General features: G+C 41.6%; 1 protein-coding gene across 1 annotated transcript in view; it reads left to right on the top strand.

Moving 5' to 3' along the window:
• The window catches only part of LOC132893768 (brain-enriched guanylate kinase-associated protein), a 41176-nt gene extending 20546 nt beyond the window's left edge, over nt 1–20630 (top strand). Inside the window, exons 3-5 of the mRNA XM_060932901.1 lie at nt 8832–8939; nt 18083–18166; nt 19239–20630. Of these exons, the coding sequence (XP_060788884.1) occupies nt 8832–8939; nt 18083–18166; nt 19239–20630 (1584 nt within the window). The remainder of the gene's footprint in view (nt 1–8831; nt 8940–18082; nt 18167–19238) is intronic.
• The last annotated feature ends 4909 nt before the right edge of the window (nt 20631–25539 follow it).

The raw sequence follows: 25539 nt of genomic DNA, 5'->3' as shown, positions 1-25539 counted from the left end.
AGTAAAACCTACAGCTGATTTCCTTATAAAACTGCACTAATTGTACCAAAGATTACTGTTTTTTGTTTGTTTTTTTGGTCATCTCACACCAACTATTGACTGGTTCATTTATTATGGCTTACTGCTGTTTATGTTATTATTATTTTTAATGTTGAAACATTTCATTATTTTAAAGCCATTTTTGGTCTACAACATTTCTTTACATGGGCCTAAGACTTTTGTACAGTACTGTGTGCACACACAGTGCAGTACATACTTGTACAGTAGTGTATGTATATATATATATATATATATATATATATATATACACACACATAACCACAGGGCTGACACATAGAGACAAACAACAATTCACGCTCACTTTAGAGCCACCAATTAGCCTAACCTGAGTACCCAGGGGAAACCCACACGGACATGGAGAGAACATGAAAACTCCACACAGAAAGGCCCTTGTCAGCTGCTGGGCTCAAACCCAGGACCTTCTTACTGTGAGGCAATAGTGCTAACCACTACACCACCATGTGATCTTAACTTGGTCATTCTCAACCACCTTTGGAGGTGTGTCCCACTTTGACACTGGGACTTCCGGCCCATACTCGGCACAGATGTTTCTGTATACTATGCCAGCCACTTGGTTATAGCGTTCTATGTACACTCTTCCTGCTAGCATCTTACATTCTGCTGTTATGTGCTGGATTGTCTCGAAGGCATCTTTGCACAGTCTGCACCTGGGGTCCTGCCTCGTGTGGTAGAGCCCTGCCTTGTGTGGTAGAGCCCGGCCTCTATCGATCTTGTGCTTAGGGCCTGTTCCTGCACTGCTATGATTAGTGCCTCTGTGCCATCTTCCAGTTTAGCTTTATCCAGCCACTGGGAATTTTAGATATCCTACAGCTCAGATCTGTCATACAGCTTGATGTCATCCATGTAGAGGAGGTGGTTGATCATTGCTCCATTTCATAGTCTGTATTCATAGCTGCTCTTGGTGATGATCTGGCTCAGGGGGTTCAGTCCGATGCAGAACAGCAGAGGAGACAGGGCATCTCCTTGGTATATGCCACACTTGATGGTGACCTGTGTTATTGGCTTGAAGTTGGCCTCTAGGTTTGTTTTCCACAGCCTCATTGAGTTCTTGATGAAGGTTCTGAGAGTTCTGTTGATGTTGTACAGTTTCAAGCATTCCAGGATCCATGTGTGGGGCATTGAGTCATAGGCTTTCTTGTAGTCAGTCCAGGCTGTGCACAGATTTGTATGTCTGGTTCTGCAGTCTCAAGCTACTGCACTGTCTACCAATAGCTAATGTTTTTCTCTTCTGGTGTTCCTACCAATTCCTTGAGTCTTTGTTTGGCATCCTCTAGGGCCTCAGGTATGGACAGCTTGCTGTATTTCTTAGGTAGCCCTTTCATTGTCATACCTTTCTAAAGTTCTGATAGCTGGCTAACTTCTCTCCAGGTCACCTTGATCTTAGCCTCTAAACTTCTCTTCCATGGTGGATATTGCACCTTATGGTTAGCATCCATCTTATAACCAAGCATTTCCAGGATTACTGTTGCTGTGATGTATATTCATGTGATGTATATTGTTCATTCACATCTTTTAGGAGACTTTCAGGAGGTACTTCACAGTCTTGGTAGTCAAGCACAGTGGTTCCAGGTGTTCATCTTTGTGTGTGCCAATTTCAGGTCAGCTGCTCATGCATTAAGCTCTTGCTCGCAAGGGTGTGTTGCTGGGGGGGTTCCCAGTCTCAATCTCCAAGTGTGGGGATGATGATAAACCCTGTCTTCGCATCCTGACTCCTCCTTGCCATAGCATTTGTGATGTATCTCATCAATCTCTAGTTGGGATAGCAGTTGCTGTTTGTGGATATTGTTACTGTAGATGTTGGGTATCAAAGCATCCACTGGTCCCACATATTTTGCATGTAAACGCTCTCACTGGGGTTGCTTGCATACTAACATAATAGCATTCCAACAGTCCTGTGTTCTCAGCTCTTGTCCAAGATGTTTTGTTTCTTCAGACAAAACCCCCAAAATTATCAAGTATTTAAAAGAAACAGAAATAGCTAAAATATAAAGATTTTTTTTGTTTGTTTGTTTTTCCCTCCTAATATTTCCTGTTCTACACTCAAGACCAGTCAGTGGAGGTAATGCACTTTTGAGTTGGTATGTCAACTGGCAAGAAACCCTAAAGAAGAAGAAAAAGAAACACCCCCCCAAAAAAGTAACAAAATATACAATAAAAGTATTTGATGGTAAGAACATATATCTTTCATTTATTTTTCAAGAATTTTTATTATAGCATTTTTCACAAATTGCTACTGTCATCACTGGTTTGTTTACATTATCAGTGGAAATTATTTTGTAGGATATTTTGGATAAAATTTTTATTGATCAAATTTGCAAAAAATAAAAATGCTCTGTTTCTCAAAATCCAGTGAATGCGGATAGAATAAAACAGTTATTCCACTCAGTTTCATCGTACATGGCTTATAGCCAACTCAGGGCTATGCACCTTGTCGGCTATCAGCTCATGTACGACTTGATTTCATGGAATAACTGTTAAAATATATATACTGTGTGTATACACACACACACACACACACACACAAAAGTGGTGCTTGAAAGTTTATGAACCCTTTAGAATTTTCTATATTTCTGCATAAATATGACCTAAAACATCATCAGATTTTCACACAAGTCCTAAAAGTAGATAAAGAGAACCCAGCTAAACAAATGAGACAAAAATATTATACTTGCTCATTTACTTATTGAGGAAAATTATCCAATATTACATATCTGTGAGTGGCAAAAGTATGTGAACCTCTAGGATTAGCAGTTAATTTGAAGGTGAAATTAAAGTCAGGTGTTTTCAATCAATGGGATGACAGTCAGGTGTGAGTGGGCACCCTGTTTTATTTAAAGAACAGGGATCTATCAAAGTCTGATCTTCATAACACATGTTTGTGGAACTGTATCATGGCACGAACAAAGGAAATTTCTGAGGACCTCATAAAAAGCGTTCTTGATGCTCATCAGGCTGGAAAAAGTTACAAAATCATTGCTAAAGAGTTTGGACTCCAATCCACAGTCAGACAGATTGTGTACAAATGGAGGAAATTCAAGACTATTGTTACCCTCCCCAGGAGTGGTCGACAAACAAAGATCACTCCAAGAGCAAGGCGTGTAATAGTCGGCGAGGTCACAAAGGACCCCAGCATAATTTCTAAGCAACTGAAGGCCTCTCTCACATTGGCTAATGTTAATGTTCATGAGTCCACCATCAAGAGAACACTGAACAACAATGGTGTGCATGGCAGGGTTGCAAGGAGAAAGCCACTGCTCTCCAAAAATAACATTGCTGCTCATCTGCAGTTTGCTAAAGATCACGTGGACAAGCCAGAAGGCTATTGGAAAAATGTTTTGTGGACAGATGAGACCAAAATAGAACTTTTTGGTTTAAATGAGAAGCATTATGTTTAGAGAAAGGAAAACACTGCATTCCAGCATAAGAACCTTATCCCATCTGTGAAACATGGTGGTGGCAGTATCATGGTTTGGGCCTGTTTTGCTGCATCTGGGCCAGGATGGCTTGGTATCATTGATGGAACAATGAATTCTGAATTATACCAGCGAATTCTAAAGGAAAATATCAGGACAACTGTCCATGAACTGACTCTCAAGAGAAGGTGGGTCATGCAGTAAGACAACGACTCTAAGCACACAAGTTGTTCTACCAAAGAATGGTTAAAGAAGAATAAAGTTAATGTTTTGGAATGGCCAAGTCAAAGTCCTGACCTTAATCGAATCAAAATGTTATGGAAGGACCTGAAGCAAGCAGTTCATGTGAGGAAACCCACCAACATCCCAAAGTTGAAGCTGTTCCGTATGGAGGAATGGGCTGAAATTCCTCCAAGCCGGTGTGCAGGACTGATCAACAGTTACCAGAAATGTTTAGTTGAGTCCACCATCAGGAATACACTGAACAACAGTGGTGTGCATGGTAGGGTTGCAAGGAGAAAGCCACTGCTGTCCAAAAAGAACATTGCTGCTCGTCTGCAGTTTGCTAAAGATCACATGGACAAGCCAGAAGGCTATTGGAAAAATATTTTGTGGACAGATGAGACCAAAATAGAACTTTTTGGTTTAAATGAGAAGCATTATGTTTGGAGAAACATATCATGGTATGGGCCTGTTTTGCTGCATCTGGGCCAGGATGGCTTGCCATCATTGATGGAACAATGAATTCTGAATTATACCAGTGAATTCTAAAGGAAAATGTCAAGACATCTGTCCATGAACTGAATTTCAAGAGAAGGTGGTCAAAGTCAAGTCAAAGTCCTGACCTTAATCCAATCGAAATGTTGTGGAAGGACCTGAAGCGAGCAGTTCATGTGAGGAAACCCACCAACATCCCAAAGTTGAAGCTTTTCTGTATGGAGGAATGGCCTGAAATTCCTCCAAGCCGGTGTGCAGGACTGATCAACAGTTACCGGAAACGTTTAGTTGCAGTTATTGCTGCACAAGGGGGTCACACCAGATACTGAAAGCAAAGGTTCACATACTTTTGTCATTCACAGATATGTAATACTGGATCATTTTCCTCAATAAATAAATAACCAAGTATAATATTTTTGTCTCATTTGTTTAACTGGGTTATCTTTATCTACTTTTAGGACTTGTGTGAAAATCTGATGTTTTAGGTCATATTTATGCAGAAATACAGAAAATTCTAAAGGGTTCACAAACTTTCAAGCACCACTGTAGTTCTGGGAGTAAAGTCAGGCAAAGACAGAGTGGACACCCCCTGCCCAACAATACTGAAGAACTAATATTAGCTTGGCCTTTAGACACACCAGACACACTACAGTGAGCTGTAAACCAGGAGCCAGGACACTGGATATTTCACAAACTTTCAAGGACCACTGTATATGTGTGTGTGTGTGTGTGTGTGTGTGTCATGTGACACCATTAAAAGATAGAAACTGAGCTTCGGTTTGAGGGTATTTTTACATCTAAATAATGTGAACGGTGTAGGAATTACAGCAGTATTTTATATGTGGAGCTCCCCTTTTTTATGGGACCAAAAGTAATTGGACAATTGGCTGCTCAGTTGTTTCATGGTCAGATGTGTATTATTCTCTTTATTTACTTAGAAGTAAGCAGATAAAAGGTCTCAACTTGATTTTAAAGTGCATATCACAGGTAAATTCAGGAGCAAGATCAATGTAATTCTCCTATTTTATATTAAACTTTGGTCAAATATCTGTAACATTCTGCATTCTCTGCAATTTTTTTACCTTGCGCAATACCAGAAAAATTCAGTTGAAATCAAGCCATTTGAGGCGAATTGGTCCACCTCGGAAAAAACTTGGTATTTGAATTTCCCGGAAAACATTGATTTTCGTGACATCATCTGCGGGACGCCTCCCTCTGAATCCTACGTCAGCGCTGGTTTGTTTATGAGAAAACGACCTGGTGGTTTTCTGCAAATTTCTTCAACGTTATCGCGTAATTATTAAAATGGTTAACAGATGTATCGTAGGAGGGTGTAGCAACACCAATCTTGATGGGATTAGTGCTCATCGTTTCCCAAAAGACCAGACAATGAGAGAGAAATGGGAGCACTTGGTCTACACAGGCAGTGCACTGAAACCGTGCAAAGCTCGCGCATCCTGCTCGCGCTTCCGCAGATAATGTCACGAATCTGGCTCCAGACTCCCTTGGGATTTTTCCAGATGCTTTTTGTTATTTTATTTTTTTCTGCTGTAGACAGATGGCCTTGTGCAAAATTACCCTTCTGGATGAGTGTGTAAAGGGACATACTTTCATATTAAAAAAAAAACAAAATTGGTCCAGAATAGGGCGGCACGGTGGTGTAGTGGTTAGCGCTGTCGCCTCACAGCAAGAAGGTCCGGGTTCGAGCCCCGTGGCCGGCAAGGGCCTTTCTGTGTGGACATGTCTGTGAAGATTCTCAGTCATCCAGGTCATAGTAACTGTGGGTGGTAAGAGAGCAAGTGGACTTGCTTGAAGATTCTTGAAGACGTTTCACCTCTCATCCGAAAGGCTTCTTCAGTTCTGTCTGACTAGTAGGGAGTATCAGGTATTTATCCTCTCATGGATGAAAAGCTCATCTAAGGTGTCGTTGAGTCATCCTGTTGGTGTGGGTCAATGGGGGCTGGATGTGAACGGCCTCGAGAGTCGTTTGGGTGATCAATGGCTTGCCTGTTAAGGTGATCAATGGAATGCTGATTCTCTCTGTCCTCTTGTGAGTCACTGAAAACAGCTGGGTTTTGGTGTGCATTCAGTTGTCTGGGAAGTGTGCCAAGGACTGCCTTGTAGGTGGCTGATAAATGATGTCTTAGACCCCCACCTCTGTTCAGTGATGGCCGTTCCAGGTTGACAAAAATGGCTTCTTTAACTCCTTGCTCATACCAACGATCCTCTCTGGCTAAAATGCGTATGTTACAATCCTGAAATGAGTGTCCTTTGTTGTTAAGATGAAGTTAGACAGCAGAGTCCTGGCCTGAGGAACTGGCTCTCCTGTGTTGAGCCATACGCCTGTGGAGCGGTTGTTTAGTTTCCCCAATATACGAATCTGTGCATTCCTCACTGCACTGAATTGCATACACTACGTTGTCCTGTTTGTGTCTGGGTATTCTGTCCTTAGGGTGGACCAGTTTCTGCTTCAGGGTGTCACTGGGTCTGAAATGTACCATAATGTTGTGTTTGTAGAAGATCCTCCTGAGTTTCTCAGATAGACCAGAAATGTAGGGAATGACAATGTTCTTGCATTGTATCAGCCATAAAGGATAACAGGAACAAACGCAAGAACATTGTCATTCCCTACATTTCTGGTCTATCTGAGAAACTCAGGAGGATCTTCTACAAACACAACATTCCGGTACATTTCAGACCCAGTAACACCCTGAAGCAGAAACTGGTCCACCCTAAGGACAGAATACCCAGACACAAACAGGACAATGTAGTGTATGCAATTCAGTGCAGTGAGGAATGCACAGATTCGTATATTGGGGAAACTAAACAACCGCTCCACAGGCGTATGGCTCAACACAGGAGAGCCAGTTCCTCAGGCCAGGACTCTGCTGTCTACCTTCATCTTAACAACAAAGGACACTCATTTCAGGATTGCAACGTACGCATTTTAGCCAGAGAGGATCGTTGGTATGAGCGAGGAGTTAAAGAAGCCATTTTTGTCAACCTGGAATGGTCATCACTGAACAGAGGTGGGGGTCTAAGACATCATTTATCAGCCACCTACAAGGCAGTCCTTGGCACACTTCCCAGACAACTGAATGCACACCACAACCCAGCTGTTTTCAGTGACTCACAAGAGGACAGAGAGAATCAGCATTCCATTGATCACCTTAACGGGCAATCCATTGATCACCCAAATGACTCTCGAGGCCGTTCACATCCAGCCCCCATTGACCCACACCAACAGGATGACTCAACGACACCTTAGATGAGCTTTTCATCCATGAGAGGATAAATACCTGATACTCCCTACTAGTCAGACAGAACTGAAGAAGCCTTTCAGATGAGAGGTGAAACGTCTTCAAGAATCTTCAGGCAAGTCCAGTTGCTCTCTTTTACCACCCACAGTTACTTTCTGTGTGGAGTTTGCATGTTCTCCCCGTGTCCGTGTGGGTTTCCTCCGGGTGCTCCGGTTTCCCCCACAGTCCAAAGACATGCAGGTTAGGTTAACTGGTGACTCTAAATTGACCGTAGGTGTAAGTGTGAATGGTTGTTTGTGTCTATGTGTCAGCCCTGTGATGACCTGGCGACTTGTCCAGGGTGTACCCCGCCTTTCGCCCGTAGTCAGCTGGGATAGGCTCCAGCTTGCCTGCGACCCTGTAGAACAGGATAAAGCAGCTAGATATAATGAGATGAGATGGTCCAGAATATGCACTTTAAAATTTGCATTTTGAATCTGTTGCTCTTAACACTCAATCTGAAGTCTAAAAAGCGGTCACTTCCATCGAAGCAAGCCATCCTTAGACTAAAATATAAAACCAAACCCACTGGCGAGATAGCAAAAACGTTAGCTATGGCCAAATCAACTATTTGGTACCTTCTTAAAAAGAAAAAATAAATGCAACAGTGGGCTTAGGAAACCCAAAAGGCCAGAAGACCACAGAAAACAACTGTGGTGTATGACTGAAGAATTTTTTCCCTGGTGAAGAAAAACCCCATTATAACAGTTGGCCAGATCAAGAACAATCTCCAGGGAGGTAATTGTATCTGTGTTACAGAAGAACAGATTAGAGTTTTCCAAAAATAATCTGGAAAAAAAACACACCTATGCAGTTCTGGAACAACATTTTAAAGACAGATGGGACCAAGATCGACTTGTTCCAAAATGATGGGAAAAGGAATATGAAGAAGGGAAGAAACTGATAATGATCCGATGCATGTCACCTCATCGAACACCTCAGGCTTCAAAACTCATTGGATGCCACTTCACAATGCAGATGGACAATGACCTGAAACATACTTTGAAAGCAGCTCAAGACTTTTTTAAGGCAGAGAAGTGGATTTTTCTGCAGTGGCCGAGTCAACCATCTGACCTATCAGTTATGCATGCATTTCATTTACTGAAGGCAAAGCGCCTCAAGAACAAGCAGGAACTGGACATGTGTCATTTTAATGGATTTTTACGAATGAAGAAATTAAATAGACCCTGCACTCAAAAATGTGAGCTGCAGGTCACCATGGTGTCTAGCAAAAATATCAATACTGAATTGATCTAAAGTAGAGATTGTGCTTTTAAGTGATTTTCCATAGCTTTCATTACTTATTTTCTCCTTCATTTAGACACAGCAATATGAAGAGGAGAAAAGGACACTCAGTCGAGAGATCATCGTACTCAATAATCATTTAATGGAGGCCAAAATCACTATTAAAAAGCTAAGAGAAGACAATGTAAGTCATTTATTATAATAATTTAAATTGGTAACTCTGGTTAATCAAACTGGTGCAAATGCCTTTTTCACTTAAGAATACTAATAAATCAGCACTAAACATTGAAATCTTCCTTTAGGCACCATGAAACAATAGTCCATAGCACTGTATAGTCTGTACAGTCCAAGGACTCAATACATTTTCAGATTTAATGGTTAAAAATCCAAAATGTCCCCAGTTTCCCCACAACACACTAAACCACTGTGCAGAAAAGGTTCACCTTTTTGACTCTGGACACCTCAAACATCAGCGACTATTGACCGATGTCCCTTATCTTGTTTCTTTCTAAAATTCTGTCTACAGTCAACTATCTCTCTATTTTATCCAGAATAAGCTTAGAGATTCTAGCCAGTCTGGCTTCAAAGTTTTCTGCCCTTGTGGTCATTGCTGAGAAACTTCATGCCACTAGATCAGCAAACCTGCCATCAGTTTCATCCTCCTCGACCTTCCAGCAGTATTCAAAAAGGTAAATCCCAAGACTCTCCTGTCCAATGTCTTAGAATTTATGAGACACAGCATGGCATAGGTTTGCTTTTTACCTGGAGGTCATATCAGGTAACATGGAGGGGCTCCACATCTGCTCAGTGCAGACTCTGTACTGGTGTCCTACAAGGCTCAGTGTTGAGTCCTCTTCTGTTGTACCTTTATACCTGCTTTCTTGGTGAAATCATATCATCACATGGGTTTCCATACCACTGCTATGCTGATGACACTCAACTCCTCTCTTTCACACTCTCAGAAATTTATGTTTCTACATGGATCTCAGAATGTCTGAGAGACATCTCACGAATAGTGGCTCAAATAAACCCCTATAAAATTGATCTGCTTTACCTCTTCTGAGATGCTCCCCCATATCAACATCTTGTAATCTTCCTGAAGAATTCTCAGATGTCACAAACTGTCACTGCACCCAACCTTGGGGTAGTCCTGGACAACCAACTGTCCTTCTTGCCACATATTGCTAAACTGACTCAGTCATGGAGATCAGGGGATCTGCCCATTTCTATCCACAGCAGCCACTCTGGAGCTTGTTCAGTCCCTTGTCATTTTGAGACTGGACAACTGCAACTCCTGCACTCTTAGCAGGTAAGCCCCTCTCACCATCCAACATCTGCAACTGGTACAGAATGCAGCTGCATGACTTGTTTTTAATTTCCCCAAGTTCTCCCGCACCATCCCATTGCTACAATCCCTCCACTGACTTCAAAATGGACCTACGTTAAACTGCTCAATTGGATCCATCATCTCACAAAGTACAAGGAAGACATGTATCAAGGCTCTTCTCTGTCCTGGCACCCATTTGAAAGGATAAACATCCCTTGGCTGTCTAAACAGCTCACTGCCTGTCTTAAAACAAAGACTAAAAATAGACCTATTTACCAAGCACTTAAAATAGCAATTTGTTCATTTCAAGAAATAAGTTTTTAAAATCATTTTCATAAGTTATTCATACTGTACTACTAAGGTAGCATGGTGGTGCAGTGGTTAGCACTGTCACCTCACAGCAAGAAGGTTTCCGGGTTTGAACCTCACGACTGACAGGGGTCTTTCTGTGTGGAATTTGCATGTTCTCCCCGTGTTTGCGTGGGTTGCCTCCATGGTTCAAAGACATGCAGATTAGGTAAAATACCCAGCCACTGGGGTTGCACAAGCCAGTGCATACTTAGTGCTGGTCACAAGCCTAGCTGGACTGGGGAGGGTTGTGTCAGGAAGGGCATCTGGTGTAAAACTTATGCCAAATCATGTATGTGGAACAGATCTGCTGTGGTGACCACTAATGGGAGCAGCCAAAAGAAGAAGAATTCATACTGTACTAACCTCCCCAACAGGGTTTTTCAACTGATGGTACTCTTACTTCTTAAAGACCTTGTGAAGTAGCATGAGGATGTATTTTTGGTACAGACTACAAAAAAAAGCACTTTTGTAAGTCGCTCCAGATAAGGGTGTCTGCTAGATGCCATAACTGTAAAGGTAAATTCACAAAATCTGCCTAACTACAACAAAGAGCGCAACCCAAACAGACTGTTTGTGAATATAAAGCGCAAAGGTCATTTAATTGGATACAAATGAAATCAAGAGAGAAATTATGACCACTAAACTCATTCATGAGTTGGCTTTTGCAGGTTCTTATAAGAATCATAAGACTAGGAAATGATAAGACACTTTTTGAAAACTCATTATTTCATGGTCACACTTCACTTTATTGCCAAATGTCTAGACTAATTTGTGTCCTAATCCACCCTTTGAAAAGAAATGCCGCTCCCTCTCACTCTCAGGGACTGACCATAGGCAAACTGTATGAGATAGTGATAATTGTCTGCAGGGCACCATAAGAAAGATTGCAGTAAGACGCTGGATATGTTTAGTGCAGATGACAAATGTCTGGAGTGCACGGGTCCAGTGGGAATAAGACGTAAATTACTTAACATTATAAGGAATGTATTCAGCTCAGAGGCTGACATTTCATTGTGTAAAGACTCTTCAATGACAGGTGAAGTGAAGAACATTGATTATCTCATTACAATGGCACCTGTCAAGGGGTGGGATGCATTAGGCAGCAAGAGAACAGTCAGTTCTTGAAGTTGATGTGTTCGAAGCAGGGAAAATGGGCAAGTGTAAAGATCTGAGCAACTTTGACAAGGGCCAAAATGTGATGGCTAGATGACTGGGTCTGAGCATCTCCAAAATGGCACATCTTGTGGGGTGTTCCCAGTATGCAGTGGTTAGTACCTACCAAAAGTGGAACAAGGAAGGACAACTGGTGAACCAGCGACAGGGTCATGGATGTCGAAGGCTCACTGATTCACGTGGGGCACAAAGGCTAGCCTCTATGGTCCAATCCCACAGAAGAGCTATTGTAGCACAAATTGCTGAAAAAGTTAATGCTGACACCTTTCCGTTTTAGCCGATTTACACATTCACAAACAAAAAGTATGCAAATTTATCAAAACAATTCACTGATTGAAAAATATATCACGGTTGTAGTTCTCAATGTCCCAGATGTAGTTCATATGAAAAATACCAGTGACATATTTCCCAGTAAAACACTCGTGTCAATGTAATACATTTATTTATTATATAGGTATGAGTGTTTTTCTTGGAAATACACCACTCATATTTTTCATACGAACTACATCCAGGACACTGAGTAACATATTTTCCAATATTCTCACTTGTGAGGAAATCAATTAATTGTTTTGATAAATTTGGGTACTTTTTCATTGTGAATTTGTCTGTATAATGAAAAGAAAATCACACGTTGGCTTGAAGATATGATGTGAAAAACTCACATTTTTCTTATGAAATACATCACGGATCTGAATGACACATTTAAATAATATTGGCTGGCTTTGAGTGATATATCAGATATATTCCATTCAGTTAGCATGATATTGAATGAGTCGAAGACGAGTTCAATATCATGCTAGCTGAAAGGAATATATCTGATATACCACAAAAAAGCCAGCCAATATTATTATTATTATTATACACACGCACGCACGCGCGCACACACACACACACACACACACACTCTTTTCCAATGAGTTATCCAATGAGATTTTTTTTGTTTGTTGTCTCTAGGCTGAGAATAATTTTTAGAGCTGGCTCACTCATTGATTAGTACTTCATTGCCGGGACAGAAGGCTATGGCAGTGTATGTTTATGTAGGAAGTGACAGATTAATTAACCAATCAGAAATTGATTTATAGTGAAAGGGACCAAAAATGTATTGCCCTCAACCTTCTTTAAGGCCAATGTGAACTTAACTGCGAATCTGCGCCGTCAGCGCAGCAGGGAAGTCACCTTCCAGCTGGTGCAGCAGTCATCAGTAGTGTTAGCGAATGCTAATAAAGCAGTCAAGCCAGTGCTATTGAGAGCAAGTAGCACAGGCTAACAACCAAGAAACTAAGGCTACATCCACACGACAACAGCAACGAGATGTTATTTAAAAATATATCGCATCCAAATGGGCAACAATCAGTAAAATATCAGGTCCATATAGCAACGCAACGCTTGCTGAAAACGATGCAATACACATGCCACACCTCTAGGGGCGCTGTAAGACGGTCCCTTCGGAGACACGAGAACAATAGAAGAAGTAAGGACGCATGCACATAAACTATTATGCGCGAGACTTCATATTAGCCACAAAGTCAGGAAAATCTGTTCGGAAAATTACATTATAATGACCAAATACAATGAAAAGTATTTTTCCAGTCTCACCTGTGAAAGGTAATCCCATGTGATCTCGTTTGGACGGCAAACCTGTTGGTACAGTTAAACGCAGCTAATCTTTATTCTCCACTTTGACCTTTCCAATATGGCGGCAAGGATGACCTATGATTCTACGCGGAAGGCGGCGTCTTTAATGGTCCGGAATAAATTGAATACTACACGTTGATGGAATAATTTGTTGTTTCTCACCTGTGAAAGGTAATCCCATGTGATCTCGTTTGGACGGTAAACCTGTTGGTACAGTTAAACGCAGCTAATCTTTATTATCTGCTTTGACCTATCCAATATGGCGGCAAGGATGACGTATGATTCTACGCGGAAGGCGGCGTCTTTAATGGTCCGGAATAAATTGAATGCTACGTTGATGGATTAATTTGCTCCTCTACGCCCTTTTTGAGGAATGTATTGTCGGACTTAAACCATCATCTGAAGAGGTGAGATCGCTCCTTTTTTTCGCTATTTTTGCTGGCGGGATTGACTCTGCCCTACGGGCTATTCTCTCTCTCTCACTTTGCACCATTACACAATAAATATTCACAGTGAAAATATTTTGTAAGCGCGTTTCATGAACCAAGTTATAGGATTTGTTGACAACTCGCATCGCAATGAGAAGATCATTGGCACTACTGGTGTTAAGAATCAGACCATTTCATAAATGAATATTTTGCTGTAGAGCTGCAGTGTTTGTACAATTGCATGTTTTTGCTTCACTATTACTGTCACTATTCTGCTTCTTGCATTACTACTGTGAACTAACACTGAACATAATAATAATAATAATAATAATAATAATAATAATATCCAAGCTCGTGTTTCACTCTCACTAGTGCTCTGTAAGGCTTTTTCCTGGTGATATCCTGGTGATATTCGTTACACTTCTACCCGGCGTGAAGCACTCACAGTCATGTGGTTGTGACGTCATCGTAAACAAATCCGTTCTACTCATCCAGACGACTTCACAACGGCAACGTTGCCAGATCTTTCCACTCTGGAACCCGTTCTCAAAAAGATTGCGTTTTGGGCACCCAAAACGCCGGTGCCGTGTGGACGCCAGGCCTAAACGATAAGCAATTGTATCGGAGTCACCTGAATCCGTTGCCGTGTGGACAGGGCCTAAGATTTCTGTCTCCAGACTCTTCTTCCACGCACGATGCACACTCGCCATAGTATTTTTCACTCAGACTTAAGTATTCATTTCCCAATGTAATTTACTTAGCTACTTTTAAAATCAACATTGACAACTACACACAACAGAGGTACTTGGCACCCTGCCACTAATCCCTTGCAAAATCCTTTGCCCTGTTGCTTTTTTGGTGTGTCTGAAGTCCCAGCTCTAATAGTAACGGTTCACAACTGCTTGTAAATGTGTGTGAAGAGTATCTAATGAAGTTTTGTTAGCCTTTTGGGTGTTCAACGCATCTTTAGTTTAAGTTTTCAGTTTATTTGTTTAGTGTTTAACTATAGCATAGCTAATCCTAGCACTGGATTAGCCTCGTTTTTCTCTTTCCCAGCAAACAAAAAAATGGTTCTGCACATGCACAACAGAAAAATTTCATCATTGGATATTTGCATCAGCTCTGATGTGTGATGTCTTATTGTCTTGACAACGTGATATATCTTAAACCATATTGAACGCTCATTCTCCATTGGGTAGAGTGACATAATACATGTAGGATATGCAAAAAATATTGCATGCTATCAAACCAAATGAATGAAAGCTGCTAGAAGGGAATAGAATACATGTTTTATTCCATGGAAAAGGTGTCCTGTATGTGTAATAATTCCTGATATTTCACTCCGAAGACATCACTCCCAGTGTTTTCCCGCTGGCTAGACGCGTGTTGTCAAAATGGTGAACCCAGTTCCAAAAAGTTGGGACGCTTTGTAAAACATAAATTAAAACAGAATGCAATGATTTGCAAATCCTTTTTGACTTATATTCAATTCAGTACAATTCAAGTTACACAACCTTTCCCGGAGTCCAACCTTTCACAGGGCTGAATCCAGGAAAATGGGAGGGGGGGGCGTGTCAACCCAGCAAGGCTGGGGGTCCGGGGGTCGCCAGAAGCCCCTGGAAGCTCTGCAATTTTTAAATGCCCAGAGATGCACTCTGAGCTGTCAGAGACATGTTGTAAATGAAATATCTTAAAGAAAATTACCACATCAAAAATATGTTTTAAAAGTAGGAACTTTCAAAACCATTTTATTAGTCACTGAAAACGATATTGTTAGAGTTGCATGTATATGCGTAGACCATAATTACAACTGATATATGGTAATATTTATGAAAGTTGCATTGTCATATAATGCATTACCACATGACACACTACAGTGTAGTACACTGACCACAAAACACCTTAAATCAATAAATTATTACTATTTTAGCATCTGCAATCTGAACTCCTGCTCAGGACATTCAATCTATATACATAAGATAGTGAATATACCCAGGTTAACTGAGGTAATGTAAGTGGCCACTTAAGACAGAGCTTAATACCAAGATAAATAAAAACAAAGACTGCAAGAGTTGCGTGTCTATAATACAAAGTCAGTAACTGCAATCTGAGCTCCTGAGTCTAATAGACTGAGATAACTACCGTAAAATACCAAATAATAGCCCGGGCGATTATTTGTCTCAATCACGTAAGAGACCCGGCGCGTATTAGAGACTAGGCGGCTATTTGGAACAGGCGATTAATTCCTTCTTCACAAATACCTTCCCCAAAATCTACCTCAAAACGGGGAAAAAAATCATTCTCAGATAGGCCTACTTTTAACCAGTATAACTTACAGTTTGTTTAGAGTTAGATTACAGATAGCACGGTGCCGACTTCGGGGAATTTTGAAGACGCAGAATGCATCTTCGCATGGCACAGTCGGGGTGGATAAAGGATAAATCACACACCTTTTCCTGTTAATGACTAGTTAAGCGCATGCTTTACAAAATAATCAAGAAACCACACCATTGTCTGTGCGCAGCACTGTGATTTAATTACTCTGCAAAGTTATGGTCACTTGCTATCACCCTCACCCATGCAGCCTCCACCCTTTGCGCTTCGCGATGTCTGTCAATCTGAAATTGCATGGAGGGCGCGACGTTGAAGCAACATAATTAGGGTGCGAAGTGTCAAACCAAAGGGTTTTTTCTTATGCTGAAAAATAAGTGACCTGCAGTGGCTACATACTGTCATCTTGCATCACGTTTCTCTCCAAGATGTCTCCCTATTTGGCCGATATGAGCCTATTCCCCGAGTGAGTTGGTACGGTGGCTCGACCCCGTAGAAAACTTAAAGTTCGGATGAAAGTTAGTTGAATAGGTTACTGACTTGTAGGCCTACATGTTGCCTGCCTGACGCGTGCTTCTGCCCAACTTGCACGACAGATTACTTGTTGAAAAGGCCCCTTGGATTAGATTGGCCGCGAGCAGACTGAAATGCATGTTAGAACGCTCTCACCTTTTTTGTAAAGCATCTTCCAGATCCGAATGGGTAAGGGCAAGTGAAATGGTATAAGGTCTTTAATAAAACTCAGTGTGTGCTTTGACGCATGCATTCGGCAATTTAGGTCGTTTAACAGAAGCAGCAGTCCAACCTTGGAAACCCGCAGTCCTCAATGTCACCACACACGCTGGCTTTCGTTGGGTATACCCAAAGGGGTGGCTAAGACATCTGTCAAAAGTTACGGAGTTGCATTCCTCAAGAAATATTACGGTAGACCAAGATTATAACATTGAAATGGCATGTTTATTATCACGTAACAAAATGTTGTAAACAGTATTATAGAAATAATTTCATTCATTCATTCATTCATTCATTCATATTGTTTCGGTAGAAAACTATGCAATGCAAAATCTTTTAAACACCAGAAAACCAGAAAAGTGCTGGGCCTCAAGATTCTAGATAGAACGTTCGGACGCTTTTTTTTTTTTAGACCCCGGCGAGTATTCGGAACCGGCCTTTATTTGTCACAACACACGCGTACACCCGGCCGTTAAAGGGAACTCGGCGGTTAATTGGGACTCGGCTATTATTTGGTATTTTACGGTATACAATGATTGTGTGAGTTGCATGTGAACAAGTCCTATAATAAGTCTTAGTTCCCATGACTCAGGTAATTTCAAGCAGATTTTCTTCAGAGTCGTTGCAAAAATCAACATCTCTCATAGACCTTTCCAGCCACTGTTGTAAAAATCAAAGTGAGACTCACCCCCAAAACAGCACGTGTACCAGTGACTAATAAAATGGTTTTTATATACACAGGGTATAGTAAGTACAGGGATACCCTATTAATGAATACGAGCAGTAGTCGGACAGCCGACACGTGTGAGTATGCAGTAAGCCTGCTGCAGCATGTTATCATTTTGGCTTGTGAACATCTGTGTTAACAATACCATAAACATAAAAGGATGGCACACACCCTTTACATGCAGTCTACAGTGCAGTCTGAGAATACAATATGTTATTATGTAGATGTATGAAGTCCCTACACTCTGTTAAAAGTCAATAGGACTCACCCAGCTTGCTTTTCACTGCATTTGTTTCACAACTGAAAAAACCAAACCTAGGACCTACTATTAAATATGAATTTATACCATAAACTCTTCAGCTCAATCCAACATAATGATTTATTTTTGTTTAATTTTTAAGCCTTATTAATTAAATAAAAATGGCAGGCATATCTCAGTATCTGCAATACTAAAACTTTTTTTTTTAGGGGGGGGGGGGGGGGGGGGGGGTTGGGGGGTTATGCACACCGCTCAGTGACTAGTCAGAATTGCATATTTCATAAACACAGGATTAAGTTTATATTTAATATTCCAAGAAGGTGCTGTTGCTAGGACACTATACTGATGTGCAATTTTCCCACAGGACCTGTATAAGAAGGACTGCAATGGTGCAGCTCAACTCCTCCAGTGTGGAAAATCCCATTACAGAGCAAAGAAGCAGTCCAAGGTAATTCTACTTATTGCTCTATTTTTCACCAAACCTGCCATACAAGACACAATAATGGATTTCACTATAAGGGTATATGTCATTCTTCTGAACCAACTTGCATCATATGTAGATTTTTTTTTTTCAGGACACTCTAAGGCAGCAATTATAAGAAAGCAATAATAATAGTGAATGAGATCAATGAGGATATGCTTGTGCTTCAGGCTTGCCTGCATTTCCTTTCTAAGAGGAAAATTATTTTAATAATAGCCCTGACTACAAGAAAATTATGGTATTTTGTTCCTAAGAAGAACATTTTTTAGCCGAAGTAATGACAATACTTCGTTTATCTTTTTCTCCGTCAACAATTATATTTTGACTGGTAGAATTCATACTGGTGTAATTTCAGTGTAAGATATTGGCTTTGATATTGATTTGGTACTCGATTTAATGGAACAGAAACAGATGCACTGAACTACCAGAGAAAGCAAAACAGAATTTCTGAAAGAAAAAATTTAGCATTTCAACAACATTTTCCAACATTTTATTTAAAAGGAAGAAAGTCATTCTGTAAGCCAGCAGAATGTTGAAATGTTGACAGCAAGGAACAAATTCACAGATGGAGAGCAACAGATCTGGAAAATGCAGTGGAAAACTATGGGAAGTGTACAAGTGCCATTATGGAAATGTGACAGGCACTGACAGACCCCTAAGTATATTGATTTGTGAGCTAAGCTGCAACTTATACATAAATTAAAGCACTGCACACAAATTGTCAGTTAGCATACTATCGTACCCGAAACTGATTTGACATCCAGCATACATCTCCATAATGGCAATAATTATATTCAGACACTGTGGCATAACTATTAATAACAGTGTGTTTCATTTTAACATCGGATGTTTTTATGGGACAGAGTTACACAGTTAGCAGTTATAGTCCTTGACTCTGACATACAAGTTCCCTGCTTCTTTGTGTTACATGTTTAATACTTGTTTAACACACCTGATTGTCATGTGTCCTATTTGATTACTACTAGTAAACATGATCATTCCATTTTTCTCCCCCTAACCCTCTATGCATCTCACTTAGCTGCCCAGTGACTTTCAAGAGAAGGCAAGTTCTCACATGGAGAATCATGAGCATGTGAGGGGCAAGGGTCTGTGCCACTCACCCTATTCTGATGCTGCGTCTACAGTCATTGCCAAAGTCCTGGAGAAGCCTGAGCCAGGTAGTAGCTGCCCAGTCACACGTTCACCTAGCCCTCAGCCTCAAGACTCAGACTTTCTGGCAAACAACAAAATGAACAGTGTTAATACTCTCCAACACCATGTTGTATACAAGTCTTCTGACCTATACTGCAGTGATACAGCACTATACTGCCCTATGGATGACAGGCGACAGGATCGCTGGCAGGGGCATCGGAAGAGTGTGGATCTCCATGGCAAGAACACCAGCATTCTCCTACCGCAGTATGCTATAGACAGCAACCCAGAGGAATATAACTTCCACTCCCAGTACTCCCACAATGATGTGGATCTCCATGAATTTGCTGCAGGGTCCACACCAGCCTCTAGCTCTTACTCTAACTTTAGTGTGGCTTCAGATGAGAAGGGCCTTGCTCCTAGCAGCACCCTTTCCTCCTCTCACCTAGCTCTATACATGGACTGGCCAGATGGTGACACTTATGAGTGTAAGAACACATCCTCATATGACAAAGATAGCCCCAGGTTTCCCAAATTGTTCATGACCTCCACCCCACAAAAGGGCAACTCTCCAGTCTATATGCAGACAGCATCCTGCTACAATGAGCCATATCGGTCACCGCAGATCACTTCCTCCCAAAACATGGGCTCCTCGGGAAGGCCAAAAGACAGCTGCAGCAGCATCCATATTCCTGTGGAGGACCTAATGGGGCGCTGGAGGCATCTGAGTGTGGAGGACATCAACAGGTTTTCATATCGCAATTCTGGCCGTGTTTCCCCTTACAGCTTCTCTGAGCAGCACTTTGCAATTGGCCCTTCCAAGATAAAACTAGGGCCCCTTTACAGCAGTGTCCAGGAAGGAGACAATACCTTCCACACAGGTATACCAGATTCCTGCTTCTCCACCTTGCCTGGCTCCAGCTTGGCACCAAGCCCCAAGCACAGTCTGGGTTTGTGTAAGACTGAAAAAGAACCAATGTACCAGTCAAACAACAGCATCCAGGAGTCTAAAGGCAGCCACTTCCTTGCTGGAATCTCGAAAGACAATGAAAACACTGTGGGAAATGTGAACACAGAATATGTGGATGTAAGACCCAACAGCTCAGCTGAGTCATTACACCAAACTCCACTGGAGGCTTCCAGTGTGCAGCACTACCAGCTTCAAAGTCCAGGGCCACAGAGGAAGACTTCTCCACAGCACCAGAAATTCACAAGTATAGGACTCAGTAGAAAGGATAGTCTCACCAAAGCTCAACTGTATGGGACACTGCTTAACTGAGTCATTTGTTGGTAATTGAACCTTCACCACTGATTCACCTGGCAGGATTCTGTGAAAAACTTAGCTTTAGGGTGTGGTAAGTGGTTGGCTTTAAAAGTGTTGGAAAGACAGAGAGGAAGAGTTATTTAGAGCATTAACATGTGATATACCTCATTCCAATGTCATCATACTGTATAATACTAATATTTTAGAATAGAGGAGAGGTTTCACGTGGACATATTTTATCTGTTGAAACATTCAGTTGTCCATTGTCTATGCTGCTTATCCATTGTGGGTCATGGGTGAGCTGAAGCCAATCCCAGCTGACTTCAGGTGAGAGGTAGGATTCACCCTGGGCAGGTGGTCAGTCTATCGCAGGGCTACACAGAGACAAACAACCATCACATTCACACCTCTGGGTAGAATTTTGAGTAGCCAGTAGACATGTTTTTGGACTGTAGGAGGAAGCCAGAGCACCCAAAGGAAACCCACACAGGCATGAGGAGAGCATGCAAACTTCACACAGAAAGAACCCAGCTGACCAGCATGTTTCAAACCCAGAACTTTCTTGGTGTGAGGTGACAGTGATATCCACTGCACCACCATGCTGCCATGTGCTTAAAACATTTCCCTTTAGTTAATTTAAAACATTTTATACTTTTTGACCCTAAAAAAGATATATATGCTTCTTTTTTTAAAGGTCATTGTAGTACAGTGGATATAAAAAGTGTACACACCCTGTTAAAATGATAGGCTTTTCTAATGTAAAAAAGAGACCATGATAAATCATTTCAAAACTTTTCCCACCTTTAATGTGACCTATAACCTGTACAATTCAATTGAAAAACAAATAAATCTGTTGGGGGGAAAAACATAAAAAATGTACAATAAGCTGGTTGCATAAGTGTGCACACCCTTAAACTAATACTTTGTTGAAGCACCTTTTGATTTAATTACAACATTCAGTCTTTTTGGGTAGGAGTCTATCAGCCTGCCACATCTAGACTTGACAGTATTTGCCCACTCTTCCTTGCAAAAGCGCTCCAAATCTGTCAGATTGCGAGGGCATCTCTTGTGCACAGCCCTCTTCAGGTCACCCCACAGATTTTCAATTGAATTTAGGTCTGGACTCTGGCTGGGCCATTCCAAAACTTTAATTTTCTTCTGGTGAAGCCATTCTTTTGTTGATTTCGATGTATGCTTGGGGTCATTGTTGTGCTGAAAGATGAAATTCATCTTCAACTTTCTAGCAGACACCTGAAGGTTTTGGGCCAAAATTGACTGGTATTCAGAACTGTTCATAATTCCTTACATCTTGACAAAAGCCCCTGTTCCAGTTGAAGAAAAACAACCCCAAAACATGATGCTGCCACCACCATGCTTCACTGTGGGTATGGTGTTCTTTTGGTGATGTGCAGTGTTGTTTTTGCACCAAACATACCTTTTGGAATTGTGGCCAAAAAGTTCAACCTTGGTTTCATCAGACCATAACACATTTTCCCACATGCTTTTGGGAGAGTTGATGTATTTTTTTTGCAAAATTAACTGGGCCTGGATGTTTTTCTTTGAAAGAAAAGGCTTCCGTCTTGCAACCCTACCCCATAGTCCAGACATATGGAGAATACAGGAAATTGTCACATGTAGTACACAACTAGTACTTGCCAGAAATTCCTGCAGCTCCTTCAGTGTTGCTGTAGGCCTCTTGGCAGCCTCCCTGACCAGTTTTCATCTTGTCTTTTCATCAATTTTGGAGGGACGTCCAGTTCTCGGTAATGTCACTGTTATCCCATATTTTCTCCACTTCTTGATGACTGCCTTCACTGTGCTCCATGGTATATGTAATGCCATGGAAATTTTTTGTACCCTTTTCCTGACTGATACCTTTCAACAATGAGATCCCTTTGATGCTTTGTAAGCTCTCTGTGAACCATGGCTTTTGCCGGAGTATGCAACTGAGTAAATGTCAGGAAAATCCTACTAGGACAGCTGAACTTTATTTGGGGTAAATCAGAGTCATTTTAATTAATGGCAGATGTGTACTCAAAAAGACTTAATGCTGTATTTAAATCAAAAGGTGCTTCAACAAAGTATTAGTTTAAGGGTGTGCACACTTATGCAACCAGCTTATTGTACATTTTTTTATTTTTTATGTTTTTCCCCCAAACAGATTTGTTTGTTTTTCAATTGAATTGTACAAGTTATAGGTCACATTAAAGGTGGGAAAAGTTTTGAAATTATTTATTGTGGTCTCATTTTTTTTTTTTTACATCAGAAAAACCTATCATTTTAACAGGGTGTGTACACTTTTTATATCCACTGTATGTTCCTGATGTGGGTGAAATACTGAAGCACAGCAGGAGGGGACAGATGTGAACACAGACTTTATTTTTGACCATTGTGCTTGCTTTTCAGCATTACTACTCTCTTTTGTCTGTTCACTCTCTCTCTCACTCTCTCTCACACACGTGCTCTGGTTGGGAGAGATCCCCTTTCTTCGCTCTCTCCCTCCTTTTCTATCCTCTATCATCACTTCAAAACACACACACCACATTAATCGCCAACAGGTGTACTGACTTTTCCACTCACCTTCCCTGACCCCGCCCTCCATTCACAAACCAATGCTTGGCCATGCCCCTGCTACCACAGTCATATACACCAAACAGCTGTAATGTTATGACCACTGACAGATGAAGTGAATAACATTGATTATCTAATTACAGTGGCACCTGTCAAGGGGTGGGATATATTAGTCAGTAAGAGAAGAGTCAGGTTTTGAAGTCAATGTGTTGGAAGCAGGAACAATGGGCAAGCGTGAGGATCTGAGTGACTTTGACAAGAGCCAAATGGTGATGGGTAGATGACTGGGTCATTTCTCCAAAATGGCACATCTTGCAGGGTGTTCCTGGAATGCAGTGGTTTGTACCTACCAAAAGTGGTCCAAGGAAGGACAACCAGTGACAGGGTCATGGATGTTGAAGGCTCACTGATTCACATGGGGCACAAAGGCTAGTCTATATGGTCCACAGAAGAGCAACTGTAGCACAAACTGCTGAAAAAGTTAATGCTAGCTAAAACAAAGGTGTCAGCGTTAAGTTTTTCAGAATCAATGAGCCTTTGACGTCCATGACCCTGTCGCCAGTTCACCAGTTGTCCTTTCTTGGACTACTTTTGGTAGGTACTAACCACTGCATACTGGGAACACCCCACAAGATGTGCCATTTTGGAGATGTTCAGACACAGTCATCTAGCCATCACAATTTGACTTTTGTCAAAGTTACTCAGATCCTTATGCTTGCCCATTTTTCCTGTTTCCAATGCATCACCTTCAAGAACTGACTGTTTTCTTGCTGCCTAATATATCCGACCCCTTGACAGGTGCCACTGAAATGAGACAGTGTTCATCACTTCACCTGTCAGTGATTTTAATGTTATGGCTAAACCATGTATAATAATTGCACAGTATCTTCAGAAAGTACTCAATAAGGCTCTCGTCTTCAAGTTGGTTCACAATGATCCCAGACACATTTTGCTGTAGTAAAGCTACTAGCACACCTATGGCATGTAATCATTTCGTTATAAAAGTTACAAAAACCCTGCCTAACTGCATCACATATGACACTGTAGAGCAATAGAAATATGTGAAAAAAGGGTGTTACCTGAACCTAGGTGAAAGGCCTCTGCTTTAAAAGCATGTCTTGAAATATCGGCGTGGAGTTCTTATAAAGCCTTTATTATTAATAATACATTTACAACCTGCTGTATTTAGATATTATTGTAACACGGCTGTAACAAACCAGATGCTCATGGATTAAGAATGAACTCAAGGTTTTAATGAACACAGTAAGAAAAGACAATGTACAAAAGCCAGGCCAGGTCAATACCGAGAAATCCAAAACAGTAACAAGGGCTAGACAAATCGTGGTCAGGAAATGGGCAATAGTCCAAGAACTGGGAATCAGAAAAACACAGGCAATCAAAACACAAGGGCTAGGCAAATCGTAATCAGAAAACAAGCAAGGATCGAAAAACCGGGAAGCAAGAGAAACGAGCAAACACACACAAGGGCTAGGCGAAACAGGGGGAAAAAACGGAAGGCAAAAAGGGTCAGACACATGAATACAATCAGAATGGAACCGCTCAGTAGGCTCACGGAATGTGGAGGCAATACTGTGCGAGGAACAAAAACAAAGGGGTATAAATACAAACGGAAACAAAAAGGTACAGGTGATGGAAATTAGAACTCAGGAGAGTCACTCCTAGGAAGTGGCTCCAGGTTGGGTGATGGAGTGCATGTGGTAGTGACTGGTGTGTGAGGGGGATTGTGGGAAGTGGAGTCCTGAGTGTTAGGTGAGCCAGGAGCATAACAGTACTCCCCCAAGGAGTCCAAGGAGGACGAGGGCGACCACGATGACCGCCACCCACACTGCCGGGAGCACTCCTGAGCGAGCCATCGGAACTGTCGTGGCGCTGGACAGAGGGTCGTCGCCGCAGACAACCTCTGGGACCACTGCTGCGCAGACTGCCAGGAGGGCTGGACCCACAGTGCCTGGAACGGCCCCTAGGCCAAGGCGCAGGCTTCTCTGGATGACACTGATGGAACTCCTCCATCAACCCCGGATCCAGGATCTCATGCGGGAACCCAGCTACGCTCCTCAGGCCCATAGCCCTCCCAGTCCACAAGGTACTACAGAGTCCCTCCTCTCCTTCTGGAGTCCAGCAACCGGTGGACTGCATACACCGGGGTACCTTTGACGTACACCGGAGGTAGGGGCGCAACATCGGGTGTGGCCTCGTCCAACAGATCTGAGATAACAGCAGGTTTCAAGAGAGATACATGAAATGAGTTAGAAACACAGTAATGCACAGGCAGATCTAATTTGTTAGTAACTTCATTAATTTTCTGGATAATTTTAAACAGACCAATGTATTT

This window comes from Neoarius graeffei, chromosome 11, assembly GCF_027579695.1.
Source record: "Neoarius graeffei isolate fNeoGra1 chromosome 11, fNeoGra1.pri, whole genome shotgun sequence".
Lineage (NCBI taxonomy): Eukaryota > Metazoa > Chordata > Actinopteri > Siluriformes > Ariidae > Neoarius > Neoarius graeffei.
Note: the sequence above shows the minus strand (reverse complement) of the source record. Positions and strands in the feature narration are given on the sequence as shown.